The 23,448-nt window shown below is 38.4% G+C and overlaps 1 protein-coding gene across 1 annotated transcript in view; it reads left to right on the forward strand.

Moving 5' to 3' along the window:
• The window catches only part of cux2b (cut-like homeobox 2b), a 162,323-nt gene that overhangs the window by 48,602 nt on the left and 90,273 nt on the right, over positions 1–23,448 (forward strand). Inside the window, exons 2-3 of the mRNA XM_084138627.1 lie at positions 19,882–19,992; positions 23,109–23,156. Coding sequence (XP_083994753.1) covers positions 19,882–19,992; positions 23,109–23,156 — 159 coding nt within the window. The remainder of the gene's footprint in view (positions 1–19,881; positions 19,993–23,108; positions 23,157–23,448) is intronic.

Consider the following 23,448-nt stretch of genomic DNA (forward strand, 5'->3'; position numbering starts at 1 on the left):
TGCGTCCGGATTAGCATGGACGTAACCTCATTTTCTTTCCTCTGGTTTACTCCTCTATCTCACACAGACGTCGGGCTGCAACCGTGTTCACTGAATAAAGTCGGTGTGTGATGTGTGTGTATTACTCGTGTGGAAACCGTATTATTAGGTTTATGGACTTTCAAAACGGCCCATCAAACGACATATGAATGCGAACGGTCTCTCTTGCTTCCAGACGTCATCTCATTCACCCGATGTCGGAGATACAGAGAGATGCTGTGTCCTGGAACGCCTCCTCCTCATTGTGTTTCATTACTTAGTCTCTCCAAGTAGCACTAAGTGATTTTTCGAATGCACCGCCACAGGCTCTTTATCCCAATGAAGGTTTTTTTTTTTCTCCTCCCTCCTTTAAATGGCAGTGAACTACATCTACGCTTAAAACATATTCTTTAATCTTCTGTTATTTTACATACAAATTGCATCCTGGGCAATGCATTCATCATTGCGTATAGCCCTCTCTCTAGTGCTAAATGAAAAATGTATCATAAATGAATAATGGATTGCAGCATAGCATAATTTCTTTGTGGCCTGTTTACAGTCTCCGGCTGCAGTTTCTCTCGGCTGTGGGAGCGTCGTTTTGGAAAGTTGGAGACGGGATCGGAGCGCATCGATTGATGTCACTGGAATATGACGGTTTGAAGAACGTTCCTCGAGCGTCTTTGATTACATAGCGGCTTAATAGATTTGCATGAAGGGAAAAAGTTCGCGGCCGAAGGAGACGTTGGAGACTCTCGAGACGTTTCAGATCAATTAACTTGTGGTATCTGAGGAAAGGCTCAGATAACGCAGCTAAAAGCCTCCAGATTTAGTTTGAACTTTAGTTCTTTTTTTAGCTGCTGTCCCCTCGCTATCGCTCGCTGTGGTGCTGTCACTCCTGATGTATTATAAGAGGGACAAATCCCTCATGTAGATCCTGGTGGCCTGGATCTCTGAGACTTATGGGAAGGCAGTGTTCCTCACTCTTACTTTGTGTCTATAAGCGGCTGATGACTTGTGTTCAGCAGATTGAGTTTGTCTACGACCAGTGGACTGGGAGCAGGAGACTAGACTGAAAATCTGAAAACACACACACACACACACACACACACACACACACACACATACAGTATATATGTACTGCATGTGTTTGGACTAGGGCTGGGTAGTATATTAAAGATATCTTTTTCTTTTTTTATTTATCATTATTTTTATTCATCATTTTTATTATTTATCATCATAATCATTAATTTTTGTCATTATCTTTAGCAGTTTTCATTATTTTTCATTCATTCACTATTTTTATCATTCATTATTTAATTTTCTCAATCATTTTTTATTTATCGTAATCTATATCATCACCGTTATAATTTTTCAATATTTATCAGTATATTCATCATTTAATTTTTTCTGTAATTTTTTTATTTATTATAATCTTTATCATTTTGCCATTTTGTTCTTTTTTTAAATGATTAATTGTAATTTATAGATTGATTTTATATATCATTATCTTTATCATTTATTATTTATCAATATTTGTTTATTGTTTATTTATAATTTTTGTATTATTATTATTTTAATCGTTTTTAAAATGTATCATTTTTATCGTTTAGTTATTATTTATCATTATCATTATTTTATTATGTTTATTTTATTATTATTATTTTATTTAGTATTTTCTTTCTTTATCATTATTTTTTTAGCCCTTTAAAAAATACTTTAATAGAAAACTGTTCTAGGACACATTCTTATGGAACTTAATGGTCAAAATAAGAAGTTCCACCAAAATCATAAATATCAATAAATATTCACAATGTTATTTAATGTAATATTGGTATAAAAATCATTGCAAATATTATTCATGTATAATATAACAATATTATTATATATTGAGTATATGGGGATACCGCCCAGCACCTGAGTTCCTGCGATTCCCGTTCATCCCAGAGCCTCCATCTGTGTGTGTAAGTGCTCTAATGATAGACTCTGCTATCTGGAGGATAGGCGACACGAGGGTGCGTTCACACTTCACGGCTCTCCTCTCCGGGATTCTTCTCCACATGTGCGCTAAGGTAAACGAATGACAAGGGAAGTCTGCCACTGGTTTCTGCCTCCTCCCTGCTTCACCATCCAGAATATTCCCGTAAGCTCAGGAGGGAAACGCATGGCTGGCCTGAGCGTAGGCGTCGTGACGTGTGCGTGTGTGTGCGTGTGTGTTTCCTCTGAGACGGCCCGGTACAGATGGGAACCGCTGGACCGCAGCAGCTCATGTCATGAAGCACCTTTGAATTCACAGACGAGTGAAACACATGGTTAAATACGAGTCTCTACAGAGAGGACGACTAGAACGCAGCCTCCCTTTGTTTGTAGTATGAATAGAAATCATTATTAATACCCTGGATGTTATAAACTTAGAATGAGTTATAATTGTAGTGTAATGTCAGCAGACAGGGACAATCAGAAGTCATCAGTCTCATGTTAAAGGTCACATGCTGTGTTAAATAAGCTGGACGTTGATGATAACATGACCAGTGTCCAGTGTGCACACTACACTGATCTGGAGAAGTGTATTTCAAATGGAAAGAGTGGAATTATTCAGGCTGTGTTTGAGATGGTAACGCATAGTAACTACTCAGTGTAGTGAAAGTCTGCAGGATGCAATGATACACCTTTCAAAGAGTAGCATGTTACATTGTTGCTGTGTACTTGGATGGAAAGGAGCAGAATTAATTTGGCTGTCGTTTACTAGTATACTTGCACAGTATGTATTGTGTACTTCCAGCTCTTTAATGCAAAAATGAAAAATGATTGTGGAAAGTAGTATGCTTTATTTATTGTTACATGACCTCATAGCGTTGAGTTTAATAGCACGCTACATTTTTGTTTTTCAAAAGTATACTTTAATTATTTTGGCTGGCATTTACTAGCATACTGCACAGGACAGTATTTATTGTGATATATTTTTAAATATATTTTCTTAATTGTATGTAAGACAACAGTAAATGCCAAAATGCTTGTGTGAAGTAGCGTGCTTCATTGGTACCATCATTCAGAAGTGTACTTGGAACGAAAAGACAATGATGATTAATAAAAACGATAAATATAATCTCAGAGATACTAAACTCTGACTGCCGGATGTATATAGGACAGCAGTGTTTGGAAGTCCTCAAATAGTATGCTATATTTTTGTCACATGACCTTATTGAGGTTGCATGTTTAATTCAGCAAGTGGATTACAAATGCAAAATAACCACTTTGAGAGATGATAATTGGGTTTGTAAGAAATCACATTTCTAATTTCATAATGAATTAAGAAATAAATGTGCAATGCAGTTGATTTGTCACATTGGAAATGCAAAGATCAAGTCAAGCGCATTGCATTATGGGAAACAGTTCTGTGCATAATACACATGCTGTATACAGCTGCTAAAATAGTACAAGCAGAGTGCCATTTTCAACATCTTTGTCGTCTTCAGTTTTCAGTTGTTTTGAGGCGCTCCAGCATATTCAATGCATGTTCATCAGTAATTGGCCAATCAAAAGGGCTCGAGATTCCCACTCGATACGTTGCCGTTTGTTGGACTGACAGCATGTAGTGATGGAGTGGGATTGTCTTCTATCTCTTGTTGGGTCACTCATCTATCATGAAGCAGTTGGCCGTGTTGTGTTTGTGTGGTAATGAGTGAAGTGACATTTACCCAGAGTGTACTGACCAGACGCCTCGACGATCCGCAGCTGTCACATTCATCTCCGCTTCTCTGTCGATGGCTGAGAAATATACATATATAGTGTATTTTTATATATATATATATATATATATATATATATATATATATATATATATATATATATATATATATATATATATATATATATAGTTTTTTATTCTTCTTTTGTTTTCTTCTGCAACATCAGCCATCAACAGAAACTTTTTTGGAACCTGTGAATAACATTTTTAAAAGAACAGCATTTATTCAAAATATATATATTTTTTAACTAAATAAATCTTTACTATCACCTTTGATCAATTTAATACATCCTTGCTGAATAAAAGCATTGATTTCTTAAAAAAAAAGATTGGGTGTATATTGTTACAAAAGATTTCTGTTCTTTTTTAAAAACTTTTTATTCATCAAAGAATCCTGTAAAAAAGTATCACAGGTTATAAAAATATATTAAGCAGCACAACTGTTTCCAACATTGAAAATAAATAATAATTTTAGAATGATTTCTGAAGGATCTTGTGACACTGAAGACTGGAGTAATGATGCTGAAAATTCAACTTTGCATCACAGGAATAAATTACATTTTAAAGTATATTAAAATAGAAAACCATTATTTAAACTTTTCTTTTTTTTAATAAAATGTTTTGTATTTTTGATCAGATAAATGCAGGCTTGATGAGCATAATAGTCTTCTTTTAAATGTTTCCAAACTTTTGACCGGTACTGTAGCTATATATATCCGCACATAGTATACCTACATCAAATACTTTCACTTCAAACCCACTAAATCCCAGTCTCAGCCCATTCAGAAATACCGATCCGTTGGCAGAAACATCTAAACGCCACTTCCCTTCGCCAGCAAAAGCCTCGAAGTTCACAGAACCAATCAGAAGCCTCGTGTGCTGCTGTAACAGCTCTATTCCACCCACCACAAAATAAAACAAGACAGACTTAAAGGTTTTTGCACAAAAACAAACAAACAAATCACACATGAACTTAGCTGGTTTTGCAGTAAAAGACAATAAAATTTGTTAAATACCAATGAATTGATTAAAGTGACATTTTTGAAAATAAGGCATTTCAATAACTGACTAATAACATTTTCATTGCCATTAAAGTGAAATTACTGAACCTGAACATAAGAGCCAGCTTTTTTTTTTTTTTTTTTTTTGCATCTGAAGTCTTCATATATATAACACACACCCATGTGCACAGCTTGCCTGATATTTGCATGCAGAAATTACAGGAACCTACAAAAACGGGCGTCCCATAGTACATCGAAACAAATGTACCATGTTTACTCTCAGCTAGCTTTGACTTTAAACAGTGGTTTCCGAATAAAGTGTTTCCCGGCGTACCTGCTCAGAATATGAGATAAGTCAAATGTGTGAAGCGCTGGTGTTTGAAGGGAAGGCTTTAGACATGTGGGCAGTGTAGCATCAAATAGATTGTGTTTCCTCCCATGTAAACGGCTAATGTGTGTCGGCCGCTCTGACACAGAGGAATGTACTGAATTTGCTGCAAGGGCTTTACTGGCGTTCAGAGAGACGCGGCTGGAAACGCTCTGCCGTCGTCCCCCCTACACCTTTTGCTCATCACACACACACACACACACACACACGTACACACACACACACACACACACACACACACACACACACAATCTCTCCCTTCCCAAACTCCCTGAGTTCCTGCCATGGGCTGCTGTTGAATAGTGCTGCTCAGATTGGTGTGGACTCTGAGGAGGAGTTTTTATTGGCTGTGGGAAAAGAGATGACTGCTCAAGCATTGAAATGCTTTTACACAGACACACACACAGACACATACACACACACACACACACAAAAGCTTATCCTGCGTTAGACCCAGGCTAGGACATTTGGCAGCTCTTTATAAAAATCTTATAACTCTGTTACTAGACCTAGTGAGCTCCCTTGCTGCCTACTACCTACCTTTTAAGGGAGCATACTAACTGAAATGCAACCTCATATGGGACTGATTTGGCAACTCGTACACACTGTTCAAGTTTTACTAATTGACTCCAATAGTGTGGACATTAGCGGTGTTTGACAATAGGATGTTTTTCCACTCAGTCCGGCTGAAGACGTGTGCACACTGTACGCTTTATAATAGTCCTTTACGACTGTTGCTTGTCAGACTGTACGGACATGATCCTCGCTATAAGCCATGTCACCCTTTAGGATTTCAGTTGTACGGCAGTCAAGACACAAGGCAGTCAAGGCATTTACATCATCAATCCGGGACACGTTCGGTGACTGAGAGCTGCATTACATGTGGGATAGAAATGTTGGCTAGTGAACAAAAACAATCTCTAGATCATGGCTTGTCTTGAAAATAAAAATGGAACAAAATATAGACAGTGTGTGGAGCAAGTGGTGGTTGTTGTTGTTGTCATCAGGTTCTGCGCTCCTATTGGTTTTTGATTTGATGGTTGTTGTAGGAGAAGCCACTCTGCAGTAGTCTGGCTATCACCAGACCAATCTTTTAAGATTGAACATTAGTCTGGGGAGTCTGCTCTGTATTTTCGACTGCACAAGAGGTGTGATCAACGGGCATAGTTCAAATGACTCTGTACGCAATTGGATAGTCCTTCAACCAATCAGACCAACGATGCGGGTGACGTACTTTGCAGAGCGACGCGAAAACTCCAGGCAGGAAACGTGTAACCAAACCAGAGGGCCAATGTTTCATAAAACACTGAAGCTTCCCCGGGCGCCGCCATTGATTAGCAGACCATCACCTGCTGTTAGCAATCCATTGACTCCCATTCATTTTGGCGTCACTTTGACAGCGAATAACTTTACATCTGAGGCGTTTAAAGACTCCATTTGTCCATTATTTATTTCTAAAGAAACACGAAAATGTATAAAAGGCTCCATTATCTTGTGTCTTACGTTATGGCCCCGTAGAAGCAGTTTTTGTAAAAATAGGCTAACGATTGCGTCATAACCACGCGACTCTCTGTCACAGTAGAGAGATTACCGTATGGACAGGAGGAGAAGCTCGTGGGCAATCGGGGGGACGTGGAGGCAAAATGACAAAATAATTAATCAGAATACTTAGCAAGAGTTTCTCCTGCTCCTAGCTCATGGACAGCTCTTACTCACGCTCTCCGTCTCTGCAAGATTCGGAAGGGAATGATTCAGATTTCTCTTGGCACAGCTACTAGAAGACAGACGGGTTGCTCACGTCACATCTACGTCGTCAAGCTCAGGTTGAGTCTGCGCAGTACGCTCGACCATCAGGAAGTGAGTGCTTCTAATTGACTTCCAATGGGGTCGCTTTGTCCATTTTTTTTACTGTCTATGAACCAAACGTGTTGGTTTGGAGCATTGATCAGCGGTTTGCAGAAGCAGCAATGGCATCGAGAGATTTTTGCAGGTTGTGCAAAAAAAACATGAAAGTGAGTGGTATTTACACCCACTCGAGCGATTTGTTTGCCAAACTAAAGATGCCATTGAGCATCGTCGAGAGGTTAAAAGGAATTGGATTGACCGTCACTTCTCTGTCGTCATCGTGTTAAACCCGCTAATAGCGCGCCAGGTGGATAAGCCAGTTTGTGATTGGTCCCCGCAGATTTGTAACGGAAGCAGGATAGAAAAATGTACAGGTTTCCAGCCTGAGCTTCAGGGCGAAATCAAATCGTTTACCCAGTCAAACACTGCAGGACTGCGCCTCAAAACTTCTGACACTGCCAGAATTTCATCGGAAGTAAAATCTGATTGCCACATTTATTAATCTTCTTATGGGATTCTCAACATTTGTCTCAGACGCCAAATCGCAGCCAAAATCGCACAACGTGAACCCGGTTTAAGGGGGCTTGTTCTGGCGGGAAAGTGACATCAATGCATACCCCCTATACAAATTAGGGCTGGGTAAAAAATATCGATTTCTCGATTTTAATCGATTCTCATTTTTACGAAACGATATCGATTCTTAAATCCCAAGAATCGATTAGTCATCCTGTTTTCAGTTGATGAATTAATGGAATATTGATGCGCGCATCCCATCCAATAAATCGCAATAATCTTTGTGCTTTGTTATTATTGATATGAAACAAAGTCTCAGATTTCAAATTGCGTCCATTTTCTTACGAAATTCAAAAACATAATTACCGTTTTGGCTCTATGGGGCGTGAGATCGCTCTGGCTCAGCTCAAGAGAAGCAGCAACGCGGAGCGCACATGATCTTCTCTTCCGCATTAATAACGAAATAAACACGAATGAGCATCTGAAAGTGTGTTAAAAGATAGAGTACAACTTATCGAAGTCCGTATCATGTCACATGGAATCGCTCAATCAGTGTTTCAACCGTGGAAAGACGTAAGTAAACAATGTCATGTAACGTCACATTTACCTCAGAAAAACCATATCCAGTGACCATAAACTCGTTAGTCAGCTAGAAAAATTAACGCTAGAGAGGAGGATTTTGCTAAATATATGCACCATATTACATAATCATTATAATTTTTATTGTTCTTCAATATTTAATGCATGTTTGAATAAATCTGGAAAGTTTTTGACAGCCACCATTTAAATTTTTATATTTTCATATAACTTTATTATTATAAAAATAAATAAAAGTGTATTTTAAGTGTTTGTATACAAATCAGTTAATTTTTACCTTCAATATTATAGTAGGCTAATGAAGCCTATAGGCTACAACTGACTCCCATAGTTTACAATATTTTTTTTCCCTTTTATTTTCCAGTTTTCCTTGAGAAAATTTACAATGTATTGTACCTGATATCCAAAATAATCGATATTGAATCGAATCGAATCGTAATCGTAATCGAATCGAATCGCAAGCTTGTGAATCGAAATCGAATCGAATTGTGAAATCTGTGTCAATACCCAGCCCTAATACAAATGAATATTTATTTAGTAAATATTAAATATAAACATGTAATATGTATTCATAGTATTTTTTTCAAATTTATCCCACAATCCCAGAATGTTTTGTGATCGAAAAAAGTCATTTTAATGCTTTTACATTTTTGTCATATAGTCTGCTTCAATTCAGTTTGGGACTGTGTTGTCTGAGAGCGATATATGGAGTGTGGCCTGAGCGTATAAAGCCCTATTCGCACGGGATAAGGATTACCTGGTGACCTCTAGTCATTTGTAATAATTGCGGAGGTTGTTTGTGATCTTAATCCCGTGCGAAACGACCATGTCTGTCATTTGTAAAGTAAAAATTCCCCCGTAAAAGACCTACCATATTTCGCCGAACACACCGAGGTCCTGTGATAATATTAGTCCTGTGCGAATCGGCATCTTTGTGATTTGGTGGGGTCGTTTATCATTTTTCAAGGTTTTTGTTTCCTGTGCGCTTTTTTATCCATATTTCATGAAGAATGGAGGCTGCGTTGGAGTGTTTTGATAGTATTTTGGGTGCTGGGTCATATCGCTATACACCATACGATACAACTATACAATTTGCAGAAAGAGAAAGCCGAAAACCATCAGAAGAGCAAAAACATAAAGAATGATTAGATGGAGATGGATGACATGTATAGCATTCTGTTTATGATATATCATACAGCTAGACCTATAATAACTACAAGACATTTCCAAGCAATAGCCTATTGACATCATATCCGGGAGACAAGTCAGTAAATACTTTGCTTATCCCGTGCAGATGCGCCACACGAAATTCAGATGTGGGTCGGGAATTTCTAAATCACACAAGGTCCCCAGATCATACTAATCCAGTGCGAATAGGGCTTAAGGTATCTTAGATTAGAAGACATCATTATTATGCTGCCTATCTTTTTCGCATCAGGAGTGAACCTATGATGCCTTAACATTCTCTCTAGATAGGCAGCGCATTAGGTTTTGGGAACACAGCTTTTGTGTTGCTTGATGTTTTGGAAATACATACACATGAATATTAAAAACGCTTCAGACTTTTTGGTAGGGCCGTGGCCTTTTTAAACTTCTTCTTGATGTAGAATAAGTTTGAACGTGTTCCTCAAGAGATTGTCGTGTTCTTTCGATGTTCCCAAAGTTCTGCAACCTCGCAAGTTCCCTTTTCATCCTCGTTTTAACTGTACCTCGCTGACGTGGGCCATATTCCCAATCTCGGCGCTCTAGATACATTTATTTTTGTCTCGGATGAGGAATATCTCTTTCTGTCGCACATGTGCGTGCATTGGGTAGGAATTAAAGAGTTTTCCGCTCTGACAGGTGGCTCTGGCTGGTGTCGCCGGGCTCTCAGGGGCCCTCCGGAGATCAGGTAATTGCGAGGGGTTGGACCTGGTTCGGTGTCACACAGGTGGTGTGAAGCGCAGTCGCTCCGCTCACCTGAAATATTCACGTTCCTCCAGAAGCTCGGCTTTGATCTCCCCTTGCAATCGACAGGGGAACGGCGGGAGGAAGAGAAACAGCACAAACAACAGGAAAAAAGGAGCACACCCGAGAAACAAACAGATTGACATTTCTTAAGAGAGAATAAACAATGGCAGGTTATCCGTGTTATCCGCTGCTTGCCATTTTTCACCCCCACCTCCGTCGATTTCTTCTGGAAAGTGGGCCAGTGTTTCTCTTGTGTGTGTGTGTGTGTCGTCGAGACTTTGCTCGACTGATTTGGTGCCGTTTGTTATGGATTGTCAAGTCGCTGGCCCCCATTTATATCGCTCTTTTTAACACACTTATATTTACTCTACAATAAATTTTACCGAGACACTTCCCCTCTTTTTTTTTAAAGCCGCACAGTGAATTTTTCAATAGTCCGCGTTCTTGACTGTTGCTTAATAAACTGCAGTGTGAATAAATAAACAAATACCAGAAACCATCACTTATTCTGTGAAAGCTGCAAGAGTTCATCTAGGCCAGGTTTTTTTTCTTTTTTTTTCTCTTCATGCCAGTATATGCACGACCACAAAGTCAGCGTTTGCGTGAGATAATGGCTGGTCTGATTGTAACCACAGAGTGGAGTGTGAAAAGAACAATGAGCCATTATGATGATGATAAATAATGTGGACTCATTTGGATGTTCATTTAGACGTACGTTTGCACAAAGCACTAATTGGAAGAGCTTTAAATAATGAATGTTAAAGAACTAACTAGTTTGAGTGATAAAGGGACAAAGAAAGTTCTGAATAGAAAGGATAAATACCTGTTTGATAACTGAGTTAGTATAAGACACGAGACTAGTCTAGCCACAGGTCAGGGTGTTTGCTTAGCTAAATGCTTTGATATTTGTTGATGGCATCATTTTTTTATTGTTAAAAAACTGCAATTGTTTTGACTTGTAGAATACATTTTCCTATCCCAGTTTAAAAGTGTATAATGTCTGCATTATCGGGCAAAATTGAGTTTTCTTGAACACTTTTCCTCTCCGCCATCAGACTCTCCACCAAGAGTCGCATATTAAGTGTTTGTGTGTTTTTATTTTATTTTTATGGTGGAATCAACCTAGGAATTACATGCGCTCATCTCTACAGTTAAGCTGAAATTGGAGAACATATTTTACCATCCAGAAAAATTACACACTTCATCCTTAATGCGCAGAGACAACTGTAAGTAAGCCACCGGAGGACAGGGCACCACTGGAGTCTAATTCTGGGGAGATTTAAACATTTGAATTGACAGAAAACACTAAAGATGTTATTTTTCATTTTAGTCGCATTAACTAAAACTGGACAGTGCATGCATGAAACTGACCATGCCAAAAATGAGCAAACAGCACTAGAGGGGTTAAGAGTGTAAGCGTGAGTTTATTCATACTGTATGTGTGGAAAAGTTAAGCAACTTTTTAAAGTATATCTGTTCTGTCTGGTGCAGAACTAACACTCTCCTGTAAAAAGAATAATTTGCTCAGATGTAGCTCTTACTATGGGCAGTAGGTGGACCGTTTTTCAATCCTTCAAATGAGCAGGGGTCTCGACAGTGGCTCTATAACCAGTCAATATTTTCAGCCCCCTGCTGAGGAGCAACTTTGGTTTAAACCCCTCCGATAGATGGTTAAGGGGGTTTATTCCAAAGTGACAGCACTACGTGTATAGAGCGGAGACTCAGTGTGTGTGTGTCTCATTGCCCGACAGATAAAGCGGTTCCGAACAGAGCGTGTGTTTTAGACAGGGTGTTGACGGATTGCGGCGTGCTAGGTGCTAAAACTCCTAAATGAAGTGCAGCGTGACAACTAATTCCTGACGACGTGAGTCACACCTTCCCGATCATTGTACCGCTCGCGCTCGTCTTAAGAGCTGCCGTGTTTTCTGCGGAGAGCCGGCTGATGGTTTGGGATTAATTATTCGGAATCATTTCCCAGTCTCTGCTGGCAGGTTTCGAAAGGTGTCAAGATAAATTCACACATCATAACACAGTATTTTAAATCTGTGATGTTCAGTTTTTGTGTGCTGTGCACTGTTCCTCATTAGAAAGGGACATCGCATTTTACAGTGTGATTGACAGATTCCTAATGTACATCTTCTGATGTCACCATTAATTACAAATGATTTGCTGGACTATGTGCGACTCTTGTGCACTGCATGATCCATAAATTTCATTGCACAGTGGTTGATTTTTGATAGCTTGAGAGACTTAATGGAGGTTTTGGTTATGTTTCAACTTTGTCTCAGATTTTTCGACCATAATTTCTCTGGTGCAACAAATTAGATGTAAATGAGTAATTTTTTGACATACAGTATAAGAGAATTGATCTATAAAATTAATGTGGATACACTCTTAGAAGAAAAGGTTATGTATAGAACCTTTTAGGGGTTCCAATAATTGGATCATTTTATGGACAGTTTTAATTTAATTAATTTAGTTTTAATTATTTTTTGATTTTGGTAATATGTTAAACCAGCTAATAAACATACTTGAATTGAAAATTTAGAATATTTCTCCTTAAATAGAACCTCTTTGGCATAAAGGTTCTTTAAAATTAGGTCAAGAACCCTATGGATCTATATAGAACCCCATGGAAGAGTGTAGGAGCTCAGATCATTTGAAGAGAATTGTTTGAGTTTATACTGAGATCTCTGATTGTAGTTTTGTCAAATCTGAGCACAGATTGAGACATTGTTGATGACTTTCAAACCACTAGAGGGGAAGCATGTGAGGTTACTCTTCACTTTATCTCGAAGCTTTCTAGAAGAAGCGGTTGAGATATTAGAAAGATCTCATTTGTGATCAAGCTCTCGTACGGGTAAACAAATGAAAGCAGGAGAGCTGGAGTGCATGGCAGCTCTGAGCACGTCCAGCAGGGCCACTTTCCTCTTTCCTCTCTCCTGTCCAAGTCAGGGCAGATAACGGCTCATCTTCCATCTCTGCCATGGACATCCGCCAGAACCGGCCCTATCCTGGATCTCTCCCAAACTACAAAAAAACAAAAAGCCGAGAGAAGTGCTGTTGTTTTTGTGCGTGTCGGAGGGTTTGGGGGTGGGGTTGGTGCCAGTATTAATGCGGGGGCCAGACTAGACTCCAGCGATGGGCCGTATTGATTGTGTTGATTTGATTCATTGATCGATCTCTCCTCTCGAATGTGGCGTCTGAGAAGCGGCACTAATCTGAAACAGCTAAGGACAAATCTTCTGCCTTACACACAAATGGAGGAGATAAGAAAACGTATGAAAAGAAACTGCACTTATCTAAATCATAGACTAGCACTTCTGCTGTCCCTCACTGTGGCCTGTGTGTGTGTGTGTGTGTGTGTGTTGGAGGCTTGGTGCATGATTGGACCTTCTCTTTCCACACTGATGTTTATATTTGTGTGTTTCTGTATAATATGCATGCAGGGTTGCATATGTGCATGCAGAGGTACTGTTGCTGTAGATATGATTTGCATAGTATGCATGCAGGTTTGCTTATATGCATGCTTGGGTAATGATTCTATAGTGGATTGCATTTTATATCATACATGCAGTGTTGCATATCTGCATACTCAAGTAATGATCCTGTATATACCATTTTTTTGTATTATATGCATGCGGGATTGCATAAATGCATGCACAGATAACGGTCCTGTAGATAGCATTATTTGCATGATGCCCATGCAGCATATCTGCATGCATAGGTGATGGTCCTGTAGATGTAGATGATCTTTTTTTATAAAGTGCATGCAGTGTTGCATATCTGCCTGCATGCAGATAGGATTGTTTGTAAAATAAGCATTTTAATGCAATTTTAATGCAACTGCATTTTATGCAAATTATTTTTTATATAAAGTGCATGCAGGGTTGCATGTTTGCATCCACGAGTAATGATCCTGTAGATATTTTTGTATAATGAGCATGCAAAGTTGCATATCAGCATGCATAGGTAATGGCCTTGACTGTTCGATTTTTTTGTTTTTTTGTTTCCGTGAGTGTGTGTTGGATGCATGGTGCATGGTTGTATCATTCTCTTCAACACTGATGTTTGTATTTGTGTTTATTCTGTGTGTCGTTGCTCTTTCGATAAAATTGGGTTGTATAACGTATACAGAGTTGCATATCTACATGCATAGGTAATGGTCCCCGTCTGCGTGAACCTTTTGTGTTTTTTTATGAGCGTGTGTGTGTGTGTGTGTGTGTGCAGCAGGGGTTTAGAGGCAGCGCAATCACCAGGCAGAACAGAGTGGATCTATAAATTGATGGAATTCAAAGCCTGCAGCATCGATTACCATTATAACAAACAGCCGAGCCCAGAACGTCTGATTATTTTTAGACAAAGATTCTGTGCTCTCAGCAGCAATTCTGCTGATGCTGTCACACTCGCAGACATCTGCCTATGATTGCAATTAGATGGGATACAAAAAGAAAAATAATACCTCCATCTGCATTTTTTCCCCCTTGTTTCCCATAACCACCCACTTTTTTTTCAGTTCATTTCTGCTGGTCAAAACACTCTGGCTCACTGGTTGAGAGCTCTCTTGCTTTTCCCACGTCAACTTCCTCTCTTCCCCGATGTGAGGTGCCATAGATTCTGTGCTAATCGATGGTAAAGATTTTAACGAGCTCTATAGTGAATCTGAAGGTTATATCTTTGTGTTCTAACAGTCTGTGTATTTACAGTATACTTTTTCATTTGTGGCCCTTCATTGCTTGTCTGGTTATTGCAGACGACAAGCTCTCAGATGTGATTTAGTTAACCCCTAGTTATCTTTTGTTTTCTTTTTGGTGCTTTCATATATCTCAGTCCCTCGTAGACGTTCGATTCAATGTCAAGTTCAACCGTCGGCTTCTCTCTCCTCCTTTGCATATCCTAATGGGCGGCTCTACGGAGTTGGTCCACTGCACGTGAACGTTAGCACCTCAGCCAATCAATTTTCCTCAGTGGATGCTGGCCTCAGCAAGCCCCGCCCCCCTGACATCGGCAAAGCTAACTCATCAATTACAGATGGATGTTTGACTGGCACAGGCGTAATGACAGGTACTCAATATTGACCCAGCTACCCACCACATCCTGAAAATACAGGCCTGATTGCCTTTTTTTTCCAAACCCTTAAAACGTCGAACATTTGACTGAAGATGTCTTCTTTTTACACACAAGTGTGGCTTTTTTCCAATACTGTTCAATAGTGACATTTCTTTGTGGTTTCCTGGAACTAGGATCTGATTTAAATGAATTTTCTCTCATCTTTTACTCATCCTCATTGTTTGCTTTTACAGAACACGCAAGGTGTTTTTTAAAAGTGCATTGACTTGAGACGATGTATAATATACCATACAAAATGTATGTACTTTATTATATTTGTATGGTGCTTTTTGCATTTTTATAATATTTGATGGTGCTTTTTGGCTTTTTTTTAGCTTTAACAATCATCCACTTATTCTGTTATTCTTGTGTTTCACAGAACAAAGAAAGTCATACAGGTTACCACATGGTTAATGGTCAATGATAACATAATTATCATTTTTGGGTTGAACGAACAAAGAAAGAAATGCTGGCTTTGAACTTGCCCTAATCTCCGTTCAATAATATTGGGTTTTTCTGAACAATATTTTGTGTGTTGAAACCTTTAAGCCGCGGTGATGATACTATTTTATTATTATAATATTTCATTATTATTTTTGTTTTTGCAGTATTTTTTTTAAATGTTCTCAAAATATGCAAAAAATATTATTAATATTATAAAAGAGTGAAGAAAGAAATTAGAAAAGGCTCAAATATTTTATGTCACCAAGTAAAAGGTTCAAAATAGAGAAAACGAGGGGGAAAAGGAGGCATTTTTAATGCTATAATGCCAAAGTTGTTTATCATGGAAGTTTTCCGAGCGTAAGCCAAAGCTAGTTTAGATCGCTCATGTCAGATCGCAGTTAATGCTTCTTATGAGTACTGTAGTTTTCCTGCTTGGAACGACATTGACTAACATGGATCATCACCTGCTGAGCACGCTTGCATTAACAGGCGTCTCAGACCTCAGTGCATCATGGGTAGCAGAGAAACGAGGAAGAAAAAGGGCTTTTGGGAAACGCCGCTGTAGCATCAGGTGGGTCTGATGGCTGTCTGAGCACAAATGAACAAACATTTGAAAAAAACAACAGAAGTGAAGCGTGCTGCAGTTTGTTCTTGAAAGGTGAGAGTGAGCAGGTTTATTTCCAGCTCCTGCTGATATCGTGTCTCTGTAGACGATGCAGGGAGCAAAAGATGCTGTTTGTGATGTGTCAGATGTCAAAACTATTAATAAAAAAAGCTTTGCCTTTATGTTCTCCTACTGTTATGGTTGCTAAAACTTAAGCACAAGTTTCTGTAAATGCTTGTTGGCGGTGAAGTTTGTGCTCAGGCAATTAGCGGTGTTTGTTTCAGTGTTGCTGTTGTTCACATTTAAGAGTTTGTTCAAGTCCTTAATCATAAGTATTAAACTTCATTGTAGAACTCATCCTGCACTTTTTGTGCTACAGATGTTGCTCAAATTGTGCAGTTTTTTGGCGTATTAATATTTTGTAATTGATCTGATTTCTGAGGAAGTGGACACTCTTAAAGGGATGGATCGGAGTAATATCAACCTAGGGTCCTTTGCACCATGACCTCGAGCCAAACACCCCCCAGAAGCCTTTTTTTCCACTTGGTTGAACATTATTAAAGTTAGAGCTTATTTAGAGATATCAGCCGGATGGCTTATAGTGCAGGCGCTAATGGATCCAAGGTTGTATCTCATAAATTACCCCACTAATAATGCCTGGAATGGTACCAAACTTCTACAGTAGTACAAATAGGTTCTGTACTCATAAAACGAGGCATTGGAAAGTTTGTAAGTACATCAGGAGTTTATTTAAATAACACTTGCCTGATGGCTAATGCTACCGCTAACCCGGACGTCGAGGTCACTTTAGTGATTTGGGAAAAGCCTGTAAAAGTCCTGGCAGAAAGCAATGCATTTTTTATTATTTTTTTCAAAGTGTTGACAACTTAGTGTTAACTAATAATTGTTGCAAACTGGTACTACCAACAAAATATTAGTGCATTCCTGGAACTGGGCGTCGTTACACTACATCCTTATGCATCGCTTTCTGCCAGGACTTTTACGGGCTTTTCCCAAATCACGGAAGTGACGTCGACGTCCGGGTTAGCAGTAGCATTAGCCATCAGGCAAGTGTTATTTAAATAAACTCCTGATGTACTTACAAACTTTCCAATGCCTCGTTTTATGAGTACAGAACCTATTTGTACTACTGTAGAAGTTTGGTGTCATTCTGGGTATTATTAGTGGGGTAATTTACGAGATACATCCTTGGATCCATTAGCGCCTGCACTAAGCCATCCGGCTGATATCTCTAAATAAGCTCTAACTTTAATAAAGTTCGACCAAGGGGAAAAAGGCTTCTTGTGGGTGTTTGGCGCGAGGTCATGGTGCAAAGGACCCTAGGTTGAAATTACTCCGAACCAGGACACACTAATTACTCTGGACACACTAAAAAGTCCCTCATAATAGTGTAGAGACACTCAAAATAAAGGCTCTTAACTGGCATTAATGGTTCCATGAAGAACCTTTAACATTCATGGAATCTTTCCATTCCACAACAGATTCTTTAAAGTGAAAAAGGATTTTACACTAAGAAATAACTTTTAAAGAATTCCTTTATTTATAATGTAACAAGTGACCCTGAAACACAAACTGGCCGTCCAGATCCTCACACTTCCAGGCTCCAGTTTAGAGCTGTTTTCTTATATTCCTCAGAGAATGTAAAAATCTTGACTCTCTGTAGACTCTCTAAACATTCTGCATAACACACTGCAACATTCAAGTAACTAAAGCAAGAAATCGTTAAAAATGGAAACAAAGAAGAACAATAGCTGGGAGAAAAGAGCTGACATTTAATTCCAAACACACAGTCCTACATATTTATTTAGAATTAGGGTCATGCGTTTTGCACACCTGCTGTTGTAGATAGACGACCATTCTTTACGCTCTACAAAGTCATCAAACAGCACAAAACTTGTTATTGGCTCGATCCCATCAGGGTTTGATGGCTCTTCTAGATCTGTTGTTGTCCCTCAGATGTTCATCCGTACGTCAGTCAGATTAGCTCTGCTTTCAGCTAATAGAGGTTAAATGAACCATCACAGTCCACGAAACTCTTCCTGGCCCTGAACAATTATGGCTTAACTGCTCTCTGTAAATGAATTCTATAAAAAAGATAATTGGTGATCATGTTGATCATTGGTGTTTCTATTTTAGTGTCTTGCCAGTCAAGTGCAGAACTTATGCCGTCATGAGGTTTTTAAAGCTCAGATACTCGTCCTTTTGTGCTGTTATGGTGTCTGAAGTCCCTCTGGAGGTCAAATAATCTACTTTATTATGTGTCCCGGAAACACAAACTGGCCGTCCAGATCCTCCCCATCACACTTCCAGACTCCAGCGAAGAAAATGAAGAGTTTGAAAAGCATCCGAGCAGTGGCGCAGAAAGCCGTGCCGTAAATCTAGGGCTGCGTTACCGCTTTTGTCCTCAGGAATTCTTTCTCTCGCATTAGATAATTTTCTAAATTGCCTTAAAGTAAGAGTAGAGATTAATTAAAACATAGAGAATTTAATTTTATGTCATGTACAAATTTGGTACAGTAATTGAAAAGCCCTCTCTCTGATTTTATTAGTTTTAGTTTGAACAGAAAGACTGTGAGAGAATGTAGTAAGATTTATATATTTAATATAAGTTCAAAGGTTGAGAAGATTTACATTTCTTATGCTTATCTAGCATTTATTTGATTAAAAAATACAGTAAAAACAGTAATATTGGGAAATATTATGACACTTTCTATGTGAATATATAGTCAAATGTAATTTATTCCTGTGATCAAAGCTGAATTTTCAGCATCATTACTCCAGTCTTCACTGTCACATGATCCTTCAGAAATCATTCGAATATGATGATTTGATGCTCAAGAAACATTTATGATTATCAATTTTGAAAACAGTTGCGCTGCATCACATTTTAGTGTTAAACCATGATACCATTATTTGGATGAATATAAAATTTCAAAGAACGTTTATATATGTATTGTCAAATTTATTTGAGTTTTTTCTGGAAAAAAATTATAATTATGAACATGGTTTGGCAAGGAAGAAGAACAATAATACATGTGAAACAATGTTATTATAATGGTACGTGTATAAAAAACAGCAGTTCTTTCTCTCATATCGATTTTGTTAGTGCTACTCCTCTACAGTCGCTCTTGCCCATATTTCAGTCTTTCTGCTCACCAGATCAACTGCATAAGATGGATATTGGTGAATATTCAGCGTTCCTGTGCATGTGCCATCGCTCTCTCTCTCTCTCTCTCTCTCTCTCCCTCTCTCTCTCTCTCTCTCTCTCTCTCTCTCTCTCTCTCTCTCTCCCTCTCTCTCTCTCTCTCTCTCTCTCTCTCTCTCCCTCTCTCTCTCTCCCTCTCTCTTTCTCTCTCCCTCCCTCTCTCTCTCTCTCTCTCTCTCTCCGCTCTCCCATGACTGTTGCAGAGGTATTGATTATTTTGGATTCTGATTATCTAAAAGGCCTTCTGCTACTGTAGGCATTGGATGTATTTTGGTTTAATTATTAATGGGGCTGAGCTTACAGTAAGCAGTCGCCTTCTATAAGATCATGACGGATTACATGGTTAATATTCAACAGCGTATATTTATTTATGTATGTACTAAGCTGTGTATATGAGCGTTGGCAGGCCTCTCTAAAGCATCTCTGTCTTTGTCTCTGTAGAGGGAGCTAAACTCAGTGGCGGCCCAACTCGCAGGCCGACAGGAGGAGAGCGAGGACTCCCACAAACACCTGGTGGAACTGAGCCGTGAATTCAAGAAAAATGTCCCAGAGGTGAGTGGGAGAGCGAGAAACGGTTCGGTGTGTGTGTGTGTTCAAAAAGTATTAAGGGAGACGTTCATTTAGTCAGTTTCATGTTGAAAGACCCTTTCAAGGTTTCTCGACCTACCTGAGATAGCAACCAAGGTTTGCTTCATGATTCAGCTATTTACTTATTTTTGTCTTTTTGGCCCTTATTTCCACCTCTGTTTGTCTGCTCCTCATTTTCTGCCTTCCTTCTCTTGTCTGAACTCCTCCTCTTCTCATATATCAGAACTTTTTGAGCCAATCACCTGATCCATAAATGCCATGTGACCAATTATTCTGGAGCAGTAGGAAACGACATCATGATAATAGTGATTGGCTGGATTTGGCACTAATGTATGTTGCATAAATAAATTTACCTTCATGGTTATTAAAATTATTTATATATTTATTTACATGTATATAAATTATATTATATAACATAATTTACAGAAAATTCCATTCAGTCTTTCAAGATATATTTACTGTAATGATGATGTATGTTAGTGACTGTTCAAATGTTGAGGTTTCTATTCATCAAAGAATCCTGAAACAAAAACATGAAGCAACACAACTATTTTCAACATTGATAAAAAAATATTTTGATTAAAAAACATGAGTATCAATATCATGAGAATGTTTCTTGAGTATCAAATCATCATATTAGAGTGATTTCTGAAGGATCATGTGACACTGAAGACTGGAGTAATGATGCTGAAAATTCAGCTTTGATCACAGGAATAAATTACATTTTAAAATGCATCCAGAAAGAAAACAGTTATTTTAAGTTGCAATAATATTTCACAATATTACTCTTCAAATAAATGCATCCTTGGTGAGCAGAAGAGACTCTTTCAAAATCATTACATCGTTTCTCTGCTGTTGGCTCCACCCCTCTTGTTTGGCCCCGCCCCTCTCGTTTGGCTCCGCCCCTTTCCACTTTCTTTTGCGTTCTCCCCTCTCTTCTTTACTCCTCCTCATATTCCTGCGCTTCTGTAATTTCAGAACCTCTCTCAGACTCTCACTCCGTGTGTTTATTTCACTGAAGGCACACAAACCAATTCATCCCTCCAGTTTCAGCACTAATAGTGTAACACTGGTGTTTATTGACGTTACTTTCCACATCCAGCCAGTCTAACATCAGCATTTAAGTTTCCAGAACCTGAATAAAACACCCCAGAAAATGAGCCGGCCCGTTCCCATGGAGAAAAATCCTCCACTGAACGTCTTTAAGTTCAAGTCCCTCTCCGTTTAAATTCCCGTCACTCTAATCCGGAGCTGCGCCTTCCAATTCCTCTTCAGGTAAAGGTGACGTCGGGAGAAATGCTTGTCACGCATCTCTCATTATACGCGCTATGACATTTTACATTTTTCCTCGTTAGCGGCCTTCCTTTTTCGGGAGCTGTGTTTGAAGCTTCGACACGATCCACCGTCAGACCTCTGGACTCAGAAGCCCGACTCCTCGTTTGCTTTCCACTTGACACAAATGTCATCAGTGACAATCAGAATTTACAAGATTAGCGAACGTCTGGAGCGGATGGGGGATCATGCTAGCCGTATCAGCACAGACTGTGGCGTATAATGAACAGAAACAAAGCCTCATTAATGGATTGACAGGAGAATCAGATGAGTTATTTGTGTTAATGGAGAAGTTATTAGTGTCTTCAGTGAAACATCTATAAACAACATATGTGGCGTACTGTTGATTACCACAGACAATTTTTAAATATTTTTTTATTTATTTCAATTTTAAATATTCAGTAATGCACGTACAATCCTTTTGATGGGTTTAAAAGTGGAACTCGTTCATTTGTTAAAGAATTTACAGAATATTTAATATGTTATTTGAGCTGAAGTGTCATTTTATTCACTAATTTTGTTTTGCATAAACAAAGGTTGGAGATTTAGTTTCTATTGTAATCAACAGAAACATTTATGAAATGCAGTATGTTCATCTTGTATCATATAATGTGGCGTCTTTCTCAAGGTCGGGAAAGTGGTCATTACAGTAACGTCTGACATATTAAATTAAATTAAATTAAATTAAATTAAATTAAATAAATCATCTCAAACATTCTCCAGAGCTACAGTACTACTATACACGATAAACATGTTTGATTTTATTTGCTTTATTTTATTATGTTGAAAGTTTTTACTTGACAAAAAAGTTGCATACTGCGGTACAATGACTTTGATATTTATCATGGTACTGAATTATTTTCATATACAAATACAGTACAATAATCTTTACATTGCACTTCAGTGTATGTCAAAGAATATCTTGGTACAAAATACTTTTATTTTTTGCTAAAATATTAAAATATTCTAGTTTTCATAATATGCAACTGCCTAGCAACCACCCAGAACACCCTAGCAACTGCCTAGCAACCGCCTAGCAACCAACCAGAATACCCTAGCAACTGTCTAGCAACGCCCTAGCAACCACCCAGAATACCCTAGCAATCGCCTAGCAACCACCCAGAATACCGTGGAAACCGCCCAGAACACCATAGCAACCGCCTGGTAAAACCCTAGCAACCGTGCCGAATTTTGCCACTGCAAGCACCACTCACATTTTCTTCAGGAAATGTACATTCTAGTTTTTTTTGCTATTCAAAATTTTAAGGTCAGCTGCCCAGAAATATTGTTTTTCATTAATAAAAGAGAAATGTATATGTTTTACATTGACCTTTTTAGCACAAAATGTGTTTTCGCTCTCATTTGATTAGATGCACTTATGTTGGGATTTTCTCAACTGTGAAATGTTATGTGACTTTTGGGGTGAATCAAAACATACTCAGGTTATTCTTCAAGAAATACATTTTGTTTTATATCTTAGGAAATATGTGTAAATATAATAAAGCCTGTTTTAGGATGATTAAGATTGTTTGCATTGACACAATTTTCATTACAATTCTCTCCCCAAAACTGTAATTTGAAAGTCATTCACAAAAATGTAAAGTATCTTAATGACCCCAAAATAGGCTTTATAATCTTCAGGCAAAATATAAAGGTCTTTTATGTGTTTTTTTTTTTTGCCGCAATATGGCCTGTTCTTGACCAGGTTTTGTGAGATTCATCAGTTTTGCCTGTTTTTCTGTTTTTAGGAGGTGTTGGAGATGGTTTCGCCCGTCCTCAAGAGTTTCCAAGCTGAGGTCAGTCAACACTCGCTGTTTAATTCAGATAACATCAAATCCACCTCGAAAATTATACCGTTCATGCTGGAGAGATTTGGAGAATTAATACATTAAAGTGCCTCTATTATGCTATTTTAAATGTTCCTAAATTTATTTCGAAGGTCTGCTACAATAGATTTATCTGCATCCAAGGTCAAAAACCACTTTATTTCTCTCATAAAATACATTGCAGCATCAGCTCTTTTCTCACAGTGTCTGAAACGATTCGATGAAGGATTTGGTCTCCTTTCTAAGAGTCTACTCTGCTCTG

This window comes from Abramis brama (assembly GCF_963993115.1).
Source record: "Abramis brama genome assembly, chromosome: 16".
NCBI classification, from domain to species: domain Eukaryota; kingdom Metazoa; phylum Chordata; class Actinopteri; order Cypriniformes; family Leuciscidae; genus Abramis; species Abramis brama.